A 12,338-nucleotide genomic window follows, 5' to 3' on the forward strand; every position below is an offset into this window, starting at 1 on the left:
GAATCCAGGCTCTGGTCCGTTTGGTTAGCTTTACCCGTCAGACCACTCCATTCAGCCTCTGCCTTTCCTTTTCTCAAGGATGATAAATTTTTCGTGTCACTGGACTTGGAAATGGCTCCACCGCCAGGTGGAAAACCCTCTATTACGCGGTCCCTAGACAGGTTCCCCAAATGGGGAGCAGCCTGAACTCGTCTGTGAGGAGTCTTGAGCCGGTGGTGAGTCCTAGAAATGAGCAGGTTTGAGGAACGACGGCAGAGAAGGAGACTTGCGAAAACAGTGTCCGCAACCCACACCACCACTTCCTGGGCGTCAACCGCCCAGAACACACCGCTCGGGGGCAGACGCTGACCGTTAGGCGCGGGCGGGGCCTGGGTCACGTGACCGGCGCCGGGTCATATGCCGGCGTATGCGGGAGCACGTAAAGAGCGGCTCGGCCCTCGGCCGCGCGCTTGGCGTGCGCGCGCAGGCCGGGGGCGGAGCGTGTGGGCTGAGCCGCCGGCGCGCGGCGGGGTGGAGGCGGGGCCCTAGCGGGGTGGAGGGCGGAGGCAGGACCACCTCCTCCACCTCCTCCTCCTTCTTCTCTTCCTCCTCCTCCTCCTCCTCCTCCGGCGAGGCTGGGCTGGCCGCGGCGGCGGGAGGCGGGTGACCTGCGGCGGGGCGCCTCGGCCATGACTGCGGAGCTGCAGCAGGACGACGCGGCCGGAGCAGCCGACCGCCACGGCTCGGTGGGCCCCGCGGCGGCGGGCGGGAGCCGGGGGGGCTGGCTCCGGGTCCCGCGGGAGTGGGGGTGCGGGGCCGGGGCGGGAGCGGCGCGGGGCGCGGGCGGGCGGGCCTGCGGGGCTCCGGCGCGGGGCCAGGCGGGAGGGGGCTGCGGAGGGCTCCCGGGCCCGGCTGGGGAGAGGGCGGCGCGCCGGCCGGGGTGAGCCCCGGGGCTCGAGGAGGAGGGTGAAGTCTGTGCAAGGCTCGGTCGCAGAGATTGAGGACTCACTTCGGGTTCGGGGACGGGCTGAAGTTCGAGGGAGATTAGCTAATTTGGAAAATCAAATATAAAGGGCTGGACGTGGGCTGTCTGCATCAGGGATCTCTAAGAAGAGCGCTCCTGGCGCCCGACCAAGGGTGAGAAACTTCCGAAAGGGGCAGCTTTGGTGGTTTTTGTTTTTTGTTTTTGTTTTCGAATCCGTTTTAGGGCAGTGCTGTTCTAAGAGTCTAAAGCAGACCGAAGTTACCTAAGTTAAAGCCAGGATCTATCTACACCGTGTGAAAGACCAGGGGTCCTTGTTACCACTTCATGCCTTCCACACACACCCCTATTTTTTTAAGCAGAAAGCAGCCTTCCCAATTACTGCATTCATCACTCTAGATTTTTAAGGAAGGGGGAGGAACAGAACAGCGCGATGAATACAAGGTATGCTGATAATGCTTTCCCTTTTCTGTTATCTAAGAAGATTGAAATCAATACGAGGATTTCTGGGCTAAGGTGGTGAGAGTAAAAGAATACTGGTTTGAGAGAAAATCAAACGGCTAATGTCTGTGCGAAAAAAAAACTTGGGAAGTGGGCAATTTGAGAAAGTCTTCTAATGTTACTTTGGAATGTTATAACTTAAGACTACCCGTCACCCGTCAAGTGCTAAGCTGTTTCAAGACAGAATTGGAATCCTGTACCAAGTATTTAAATGCGAGTTTGGAAGTGAGGAATTTCATAAAATATTTACAGTACAGAGCTGTCAGATACTTCCACGTGAGAAACCTTCTTTGCCTTTTTGTTTTTCCTCTTCAGGCACTCGGGAGACCAATAGTGTGTAAAGTGACCGCACTTACTTTTTAAACTCCTGTAGTAAAAGATACCTCTGGGTCGTGGACTCAAAAATGAAAGTAGGCAGATGGTGTTTCATGTGCTGATTTGTAATAGAAAAATTGTTAGGTGTTTACCAATGCCTGTTGGAACCTGAGTCAGGATTTTCTTTGGTTTCAGAGATCAGTTCTATTTGTTTTTAGGACAGTGAGTTAAAAACAGGTGGGAAAATCTTAGCTTTGAGACAGTCATGCTGATTTGGAGAAGAGACTATTTTAAGGGAGAGCAAGTCATTTAAATTCGTTGGTTGACACCATGTGCCTTTTGGTCAGCAGCAACTGCATTTACCTCTGCCGCAGTTTGATAGGTGACCATTGTCTCAGCACTCTCTGTTTAAGAGTTCGTATGTGAGGTGTTTGATGAACACTTGTATATAAGTCATAGCTATTTTTGGAAAGATTTGGAACTCCAGTGGCTGTGGCTAGCTGGAGGACCCTGATTCCTGGCAACCTGCAGAGTGATGACATTTACTGTTCTTTTCAGTGATTCGCCCCATACAGACAGATGATAAGCTTGGAATGCTTGATAATGTTTGCCCTTTTTGTTTTTGCTAATGTAAAATGCTTGAAGTTAGCAGGCTAGGCTGAAGGAGTCTTATATGAGGAAATTACCTTTCACATCTCAGAGGAAAGATTTTAATATCTTCTTCCTAATCTTCATAAGTTTCATGTTAGAGTGGACTCTATTTTGAATTCTCTGAAGCATTCTACATTGCCCTTAAAGGATCTTTCATTGCTGTAATTGAGGGGAGCTCTCCTCCCCTGACACTAAATCTATTTAAAACCTAGAATGCTTCCCTTCCATTATTGGTCATTTGTACATGGAACAGGCAGAACCCATTATAGCCGTCCAAGATTCGAGTGCAAGAAAAACGTAGTACTCTTGAAATATGTTCTCAGTACGTACTCGAGTCTAAAAGAGGGTACTATTTCAATCAATTCTTGACTTAGATGAAAGCCAGCAGCAATGTTTACTGTTATTGTAGTTTACAACTTGAGGTCAGGTTGGCTCTTAGAAACCTGTGGTCCTTGGCAGCTAAACTAGGGCTCATCACACGTTCTGCTAACTGAAGCCCTGTGAAAACCTGTCAGTTTCCGTGAAAATTTAATGCTTTCTTTTGATTTTTTGGCTTTACACCCTCTTTTTTTTTTTTATTTTTTTTTTTGCGGTACGCGGGCCTCTCACTGTTGTGGCCTCTCCCGTTGCGGAGCACAGGCTCCGGACGCGCAGGCTCAGCGGCCGTGGCTCACGGGCCCAGCCGCTCCGCGGCATGTGGGATCCACCCGGACCGGGGCACGAACCCGTGTCCCTTGCGTCGGCAGGCCGACTCTCAACCACTGCGCCACCAGGGAAGCCCTTTACACCCTCTTTTACCTTGTCTCATTAATTGTGATTTTTGGAACATCAGTAAGTCAGTGCTTGGTTGGCTTCCACAACTCTCATGCCTCCAGCTACAAACAGTTCCTATTCACACAGTACTTTTAGTAAATTTATAAAACACATTGACAAGTAACACCTCACCAGGCAAGATCTTCCATGTATTTTGTTTCATCCAAGAAATTTAAAGCAATAGCCAAGTGAAACATTTTTCAAGGAAAATAATGACGCTGATAATAGTAGTAGATAACATTAATTGATCATGTACTGTATGCCACACTCTGTGCTACGAATTTAACATATATTATCTTAGTACTTATGACAACTCCAGGAAATTTTCTTGTTAAATAATTTGCCGAAGGTCACCAAGCTAGTCAATGGTACAGCCAGGATTGAACCCAGGCACTTCTGACTCCACGGAGCCCAGGAAATCCCTGATCCTACTTCTTAGTCAGTGGACCCATTGTTTTGGGTCAGATCCTTTCTATTACTCTCTAGAACTCTCTTCCTGATGTTTTAAACTTTCAGTCCTCCCTGCACTCTTTCTAAATAGATAACCTTCCTTTCTACTTAACTGAGCTTGCTGATACCTTAAGAGCTCTCTGTCTCATATTTGGGTTTTTTTTCCCCCCTCTTCAGCATCCCTTTTTCTCTCAGTGGAAGAGATACCCTTCCCTTCTCCCTTCATTTCTTAGAGATGAATCTAAATCACTGGTGTCTAGAGACCTTTTTGACTGTGACTACTGCGGGAGAATGCTCCAGTAGAAGCCCGGGATGCTGCTAAACATCCTACAGTGTACAGGAGAGTCCCCCCTAAACAAAAAGCTGTCTGGCCCAAAATGTCAATAATTTTGAGCTTAAGAAACCCTGATTTAGATGTCTCTCCTCACATGCCTAAGTTTTCTTACATCTTCCTTATCCGAACCTAACCCCCAGGCACCTTCACTGACTTCTGCTCCCTTGCGACTCAGAACATGGTCCATGGACCAGCAGCATCCACATCACCTAGGAGTTTGTTAGAAATGTAGAAATTTTGGGTGTGCTGTAGCCACCTTGTACTTGTCCTGCTTCCAGACTTTTTTGACAGTTTATGAAGCACTTTAACATTTATTCTCATTGACTCCATGTAGCAACCCTATGAAGTAAAACTTAGTGCGACTAGGAAGTAGAATTTGCAAAGTGACACAGCTAGTAAGTGCTAAAACCAAAACCCTGGCACAGGCAGTTTTCTCCTAGGATATCAGTATTTTTACTACAACCTCTAGATGAGTTTTGTTAGCTGGGCAGGTCACAACAGTTTACATTTAAAAATCATTTTTTCACTTTAGTAACAATTACTGTATGCATTACTTCACTTCATAGTCACACCAGTGCTGTCAAGGCTTATGGTATACTTTATTTTCCAGGTGAGGAAATTGATGCTCAAGAAAGTTGAAATTTGCCTAGAGGCTAATGTGTGCTAAGAATCTGGGCTACTTAGTGCTATTTCCACCATCAAGGCTTTATAATAAAAAGGGAGGTCAAAATACCAGACATTCAAAGGCAAATTAAAGATCTGTGTGAATAGGTGCTGGCAGCTGCTGCGTGATGGTTGGTAGTCAGGTTAGACTTGAGATGCCCTAAACAAATATGTCCTTTTTCAGTATTCCAGCCCAAGTTAGTACTTTCCTGCTGTCTTTTTTCTTCGTGTGTGTGTGTGTGTGTGTGTGTGTGTGTGTGTGTGTACGTGCGTGCACGCGATTGTGCAAAGCTTTCCCTTTTTATTCAGTTGAATAAATTCATATAAAACTAACTTTTAAAGTGTACATTTAGTATATTCACAGTATTGCACAACCACCACTTCTGTCTAGTTCCAAAATATTTTTAACACCCCAAAAGAAAACCCACTAAGCTGTCACTCCCTATTCCCGCTCCCCCTGGCAACACCAGTCTGCTTTCTGTCTCTGCATTTACCTGTTCTGGATGTTTCATGTAAATGGAATTGTATAGTATGTGACCTTTTGTGTCTGGCTTTCTTCACTTAGTTTAATGTTTTCGAGGTTCATCCAAGTTATAGCATGTATCAGTACTTCATTCCTTTCAATAATGGCTAATATTCAACTCTATGTATCTATTACATCTTGTCTGTTTTCCCATTGGTGGACATTTGAGTTGTTCCTACCTTTTGTTTTTTATGAATAGTCCTTCTGTGAACATTCACGTACGAATATTTTGAGTACCTGCTTCCAATTATTTTGGATATATACCTAAAAGTAGAATTGCTGGATCATAGGGTAATTCTATGTTTAATGTTTTGAGGAACTGCCACACTTTTCCACAGCAGCTGTACCGTTTTACATTCCCACCAGCAATGCACAAGGGTTCCAGTTTCTCCACATCCTCCCCAAACACTTGTTATTGTACATTTTTTGCTTTTTTTTTTAACATCTTTATTGGAGTATAATTGCTTTACAATGGTGTGTTAGCTTCTGCTTTATAACAAAGTGAATCAGCTCTGTACATATACATATATCCCTATATCTCCTCCCTCTTGTGTCTCCCTCCCACCCTCCCTACCCCCACCCCTCTAGGTGGTCACAAAGCACTGAGCTGATCTCCCTGTGCTATGTGGCTGCTTCCCACTAGCTATCTGTTTTACATTTGGTAGTATATATAAGTCCATGCCGCTCTCTCACTTCCTCATTTAGTTTTGATTTGCATTTTCCTAATGGCTAATGTTGTTAAGCATCTTTTCTTATGCTTATTGGCCATTTGTATCTCTTCTTTGGAGAAATGGCTGTTCAGGTCCTCTGCTCCTTTTTGAATTGGGTTTGTTTGTCTTTGGTGGTTTCAATTGTAAGAATTTTAATATAATCTGGATGCTAGACCCTTATCAGATTTATGATTTGAAAATATTTTCTCCCATCCTGTAGGTTGTCATTTCACTTTCTTGATAACGTCCTTGGATGCACAAAAGTTTTTAATTTTGATGAAGTGCCACTTACCTGTTTTTTCTTCTGTTGCTTGTGCTTTTGGTATAATATAAAAAGAATCCATTGCCAAATTCAAGATAATGAAGATTTACCTTTAACTTTCTTCTAAGAGTTTTATAGTTTTAGCTCTTATATTTAGGTTGTTAATCCATTTTGAGTAAGTTTTTGAATATTGTGTGAAATAGCGGTCAAACTTTACTCTTTTGGAAATGGATATCTAGTTGTCCTAGCACCATTTTTGTTTGTGGTGTGTGTAAATTTAAGGTGTACATCATGTTACTTTGGAAAATTTGTATATTATCATATGTTTGCTCCTGTAATGATATTTATCATATAACATACTTATAGTAAAATATTATTGTCTACATTCAATAAACTGTACATTAAATCTCTGTGACTATTTTAGTACTTGTTACAAGTTTGTGCTCTTAAACACCATCAATCTTATCCCTACAGCACCCCCAGTACCATTTTTTGAAGAGAATATTTTTTCCCCATCAAATGGTTTTGACACCCTTGTCAAGAATCAGTTGACCATAGATGTATAGTTTTTTTCTGGACTCCCACTTCTTATTCATTTGTCCATATGCCTGTCCTTATGCCAGTACTACACTGTCACGATTACTGTAGTTTTGTAGTAGGTTTTGAAATCTTAAAGTGTGAGTCCTCTAACTTTGTTCTTTTTCAGTATTGTTTTGGCTCTTCAGGGTCCATTGAAATTCCATATGAATTTGAGGATCAGCTTTTCCATTTCTGCAAAAAAGGTCATTGGAATTTTGATAGGGATTACACTGAATTTGTAGATCACTTTGGGTAGTATTGATATCTTAACAGTATTAAATCTTTGTAGTGATTAGTTTTATGTGTCAGCTTGACTAGACCAGAAGGTGCCCAGACATTTAGTCAAACATTATTCTGGGTATGTCTTCGAGGGTGCTTCTGGATGACATCAGCATTTGAATTGGTAGGCTGAGTAAAGCTGATTGCCCTCCCTAGTGTCTGTGGGCCTTACCCCTTCAGTTGAAAACCTGAATAGAACAAAAAGGCTGAGTAAGAGGAAACTTTACCCACCTGACTGGGTGCAGGTCTTCTCCTGCCCTCAGACTGGAACTTATATCATCAGCTCTCCTGGTTTTCAGGCTTTCCAGATCTGACTGGAATGACACCCTTGGCTGGTTCTCCAACTTGCCAACTGCAGATCTTGGGACTTCTCAGCTTCCATAATCCCAAGAGCCAATTTCTAATAATAAATTTCTTAATTCACACGCACAGGAAACTAGGAATACAGGGTCTCCTCATGTGCTTGCACACACATGTGCCCTATTGGTTCTGTTTTTCTGGAGAACTCTGACTGATACAGTCTTCCAATCCATGAACTTGGATGTTTTTCCATTTATTAAGGTTTCCTTTAAGTTCTTTCTCAGTGTTATGTAGTTTTTAGTGTACAAGTCTTTCACCTTCTTGGTTAAATTTATTCCTAGGTATTTTATGCTTTTGGATATTATTGTAAGTGTAATTGTTTTCTAAATTTCCTTTTCAGATTGTTCATTGCTGCTGTATAGAAACACAACTGATTTTTGCCTGTTGATCCTGTACTCTGCAACTTTGCTGAATTTATTTATTAGCTCTAGTGACTTTTTTGTGGATTCTCTGGGATTTTACATATCATGTCATCTGTGAATAGAGATGGTTTTACTTTCTCCTTTCCAGTATGGGTGTCTTTTATTTACTTTTCTTGCCTAATTGCTCTGGCTAGAACCTCTAGTATAATGTTGAATAACATTGGTGAAAGTGGGCTTCTTTGTATTCATACTGATTTTAGGGGGAACTCTTTCAGTCTTTCACCATTGTGAATGATGTTAACTGCGAGTTTTTTTTAAATAAAGGCTCTTTATCACGTTGAGGAAATGACCTTCTCTTCCTAGTTTCCTGATTGTTTTTATCATCAAAGGGTGTTGGATTTTTTCTGCATTGACCAAGATAACTGTGTTTTTATCCGCTTCATTCTGTTAGTGTGGCATATTACATTGGTTGGTTTTTACTGGTTTCCTTTCATGTCTTCATCAATCATGTTTTCTTAGGCATCCATTTTCAAGTATTTGGCTAAGCTTTATCTCTTCATTCTTTGAGATGTGCAGAGTATACTCTACCTTTCCATTTCTCCTGCCAGCTTCCTACCTCTGTCATCACACTTGGTTTATTCAGTACCCCTATAACTCATGGTTAAGCTTTCTTTCCCTAGTCTCATCCCACTTTAAACTAGTTGTTGACACGTGCTAGATGAATCCCCTTAAAGTACCTTTTTTACCCCTCATATTTCTTCCCTGCTGAGGAACCTGTAATAATTTTTTATTGTTCATTAGATCAAGTCTAAACTCATCCTGACATTTAGAACCCTTCATAATCCAATTCCACATCACCTCTCTGGTCCCTGTTATTTACCTTAAATGGAAACTACACACTGAGGCCCATCTAATAATAACTTAAAATTTTACTGTTAGATTTCTAAAACTATAACCATGTAAACTTGATTTCTTATATCTTTTCCCATATTTTCTTAGTTTCTCAATAAACCTTAGCAGTAGATTGCTGAATGGCATTTTCTTTAATTTTTGAAGATACATTTCATAAGACCTTATTGTAACAGTTTCCTGGCCTCGTTTCTTGTATTTAGTTGGGGCACATATGTATTTAAAGAAGTGAAAAAAATATTGTCTTAATGTATTCAAAAGTAAGAAAAAAGCAAGGTGCAAGACATGATGTATAGTATGAAAGAATATATTTGTGTGCATAGACCATTTCTGGAAAGATATGTCAGAAACTATTAATAGTGATTACTCCTGGGAAATGGGACTGGATGGGAGGAAGAGGGAAATTTCCCTTTCATTTTATATCTTTTTGTGCTGTTAGAATTTCCTACTCAGTGAACGTGAAAAAAAAGATGAAAAAATTTGAGTAAATAATGATCAGTTCTTTTTTTTCTTGCTTTTAATTTTAGTTTAAACCCCACTATACCATTTAGAATTAGCTAACTTTTAAAAACTTTTAATGCTTTTTAAAAACTTTAAGCCAGTTGATGAACTGAAACAGTGATTTTCAACATGTACCTAATTTTTTGCACCATTAAAATAAGTTATCAAGTAGCCCATTTCGGGAGATTTAGTTTCATCCACTAAAGAAATGCTATTTGTCAATTGTAGAGTCATAAGGCACTTTAGATTTCTACGTTATGAGTAAATTGGACCAACATGGAGTTGTTGCTGGGAGAAAAACTGAAAAAATACCAGGGCTTTTGTGGACTTGTTCCTTGTTTCGTGGAAGTTGGAAAGGTTAGTGACAGTCTCAGACTGTGTTGTTAAGACCCTGTTGTATAAGTTGGGTTTCTGGAGTTGCTGCTGTGTATTTTCTTTGACTCCTAAAGTTATTCCTTTGCTTTCCTTGGGTATTTAAGTTTTATTTTAAAATTAGAAAACCAGATCTTTGACTTTGGAGGGAATTTTATTAGGCACACCTTGGTAGTTCTTTGGAGTAAAGTAACATTTATCAATTATGTACTTAGTTTTAAATTTAGAAATGGCTTTGTAAAAAGAGACAGTTGAGATCAGGAAATGTGTGCTTGAGAATGATGAAAATAGCATCCCTGTTTGAAGGAATGGAATAATCTAGAAATTATAATAAGAAATAACTATAGCATCACAGTGCTAAACTGGGTATTTGAAGATTGTGAGATTAGTAATCTCACTAATTTGCTGATCAAAGAGTTTTAGTTTAGTTGCAGTAGGATTAGGACTATAAAACTTCATAGTTTAATGTTTCACTGGGTGACTAATCCTGTTTATTGCTTACTAGAAGGTGAGTTATTGTCTTTGCTTTAAGAAAACCTCAGTCCTGAGAAGTTTTGCACCAAAGCCACGGAGTAGTTGAGATCGGAAAGCTTGAGTTCCTTCTTTCTAGAGATTTCTGTGTGCCTGTCTTTTTTCACTGCCTCTGGGCAAGGAAAGAGCGCACTCTTTGTTTTATGAAAATAATGTGTATTTAGCTATAGGGAAGTGCAGGCATGCTGGCTCTTGCCAGTTATTTGACCTCATTATGACTGGAGCACAGGCTTTGTCTTGTCTCATGTTGGGTGTGTACTTTATGTGTAGCATCATAGTTAGGGTGAAGTTAATATTTAAATCAGCTTCCTGTGAAGTTCCAGAAGAAACTGTGAGTGAGTAATACCGTAGGATCCTAATGAGCTTAGCTTGTCTGTTGTGGTAAAATTAACATGTCATATATAGTACTGATTGCATTGTCTGTGTGAGAATTTAGGTTTACCTAAATATTTATAAGACTGAGTCATGTCATAGCAGTGGTTCATGTGTATCACTAGCATAGCTTAATCCTTGTGAAACTCGTTATTCAGACTCTTAAGTTATTTTTGATTAATCTTTTAATTCAAGACACTTGATGACAAAATAGGTTTTGTAAACCTTAGTTTTCTAATTTGCACAATGAAGATAATGATTCTTAACTTTTTTAGGGTTGTTCCAAGGATTTCATGTGTGTGTGAGGCATCTAAGGTTCCTGACAGAAAGGCGTTCAGTAAGTGTTAGTTACAGTTGTTAATAGCACTGTCCTATGGCTAATTCAAATCAGCTAGTGTGTTGTGTGATTCTTGCCTTTACAGAGGCAGGAATTTCACTTAAAACAGTTAGGAAACCACATGGTGAGAAATACCAGGTAAAGCCAGTAAGTCCTATTCCTTTGCAGGCTCATTCGTTCCCTCAACATGGGAGGGGGAGAGGATAGTGAGGGACCAGAGTTCTTGAAGGAGGTAAGATGAATATAATGTCGTTCTTGACACTGTACAAAATGATTTTATGTAGCTGTCATCTCTGCCCAATAGCTTTTAAAAAAGGGAAACGAAGAGTTTATTTTCCTTTCCTGAGTGTATTATTCTAGATGTGTTAATGTCCACTGCTACCTGTTACAAAGTGGAGACAGAGGAGTGGGACTTTAACCCACAGCCAAATGTAATGGTTAGTAAATTATTCATCATTTCCATACCGTATTTCATTGATTAGCATTTATTTGGCATTCTGAGATCTCTGAAATTGAGATGGTCCTTACATTTACTATCACCCAAGCAGCACATGTGGTGTAGTTACCATAGTCTGCACATGTGTGGGCTTAGTCATAGCTGTTCCTGCCGTCATGGCAGTTGGGTTATATGCACTCTTGGTACCGCACGGTTAGTTTACTTGCCATTTGAAAGGGCTTTAAAAAGATCGAAAAAACTATGAAGAAAGGCATAGAAATAGAACAGCAGGGTACAGATTTGATTTCATGTGAAGTAAAATATTTGTCATTGGAGGAATGATTGCAGTTTCAAATTTTCTTGCAAAGCTACGATCAAGTGCATTATGGGACCTCAGAAAGGAAGATACTATAGGTGTTTTAAGCTTTTTTTTGTTTTTGCTGAGAAATATGCCAAAGAATTATCTATTGCATGCCAGGCAGTGCCCCTGGAAGTAGGGTGAATTGCTCTATTTCTCAACATAAATGAGACATTTTGGAGCTACAAGAAGCTGATGTGACCAGTTCATGTGTCTCCTAGGATTGTCATGAAGGACTTCGTTACACTTCACTGTCATGAAGGCATTTAAGTGGCAGCCGTTTTTGTCTTTGGTGGTGCATAAAATAATGGTGCTTTTTATAACTGATGGCACCTTAGATTCTGTCCATTATAGTGTTTACCTCTCTACTTCCTGATGATAGCTTATTTGGAACTGATTGTACTACTAAGTAATCAAAATTGTGATTATATAAGGGCAGCTAAAATAGGAAACTTGTTAAGATGCAGAGATCAAGGTCAAAATATAAGAATAAAATGTTTGCATTGTTTTGCATTAAATAGGTATTCTTGCCTGTTTTCTTTGTTTTCTCAGATACAGCATGGCATAGAGGTTAGAGTGCAGACTCTGGAGTCAGGCAGCCTGGGGTCAAATCCCAGCTCCACCCCTTACTAGCAATAACTTTGTGTAAGTTACTTAACATCTCTATGCCTCAGTTTTCTGTCAAATGGGCGCAGTGTCTATCTCACAGGTTTGTTATGAGGGTTAAATGAGTTAATACATATGAAGTGTTTTGAACAG

At 40.8% G+C, this 12,338-nt stretch overlaps 1 protein-coding gene across 7 annotated transcripts in view; it reads left to right on the forward strand.

Moving 5' to 3' along the window:
- The first annotated feature begins 537 nt into the window (after window positions 1–537).
- The window catches only part of USP28 (ubiquitin specific peptidase 28), a 56,673-nt gene continuing 44,872 nt past the window's right edge, over window positions 538–12,338 (forward strand). Inside the window, exons 1-6 of one of the 7 annotated variants that reach the window (XM_027082260.1) lie at window positions 619–725; window positions 1,187–1,405; window positions 9,402–9,530; window positions 10,724–10,785; window positions 10,954–11,017; window positions 12,132–12,224. Coding sequence is in view for 2 of the 7 variants with exons in the window: in XM_027082270.1 (XP_026938071.1) it covers window positions 669–725 (57 nt within the window). In the remaining 5 variants the exon portion in view is untranslated. Of the gene's footprint in view, window positions 726–1,073; window positions 1,117–1,186; window positions 1,406–9,401; window positions 9,531–10,723; window positions 10,786–10,953; window positions 11,018–12,131; window positions 12,225–12,338 lie in introns of those variants that run through there. The other 6 variants (XM_027082262.1, XM_027082261.1, XM_027082263.1 and 3 more) reach the window with 6 other exon arrangements.

The sequence above is a fragment of the Aethalodelphis obliquidens genome, unplaced genomic scaffold (assembly GCF_003676395.1).
Source record: "Aethalodelphis obliquidens isolate GAN/ISIS:26980383/991018 unplaced genomic scaffold, ASM367639v1 scaffold46, whole genome shotgun sequence".
NCBI lineage: Eukaryota > Metazoa > Chordata > Mammalia > Artiodactyla > Delphinidae > Aethalodelphis > Aethalodelphis obliquidens.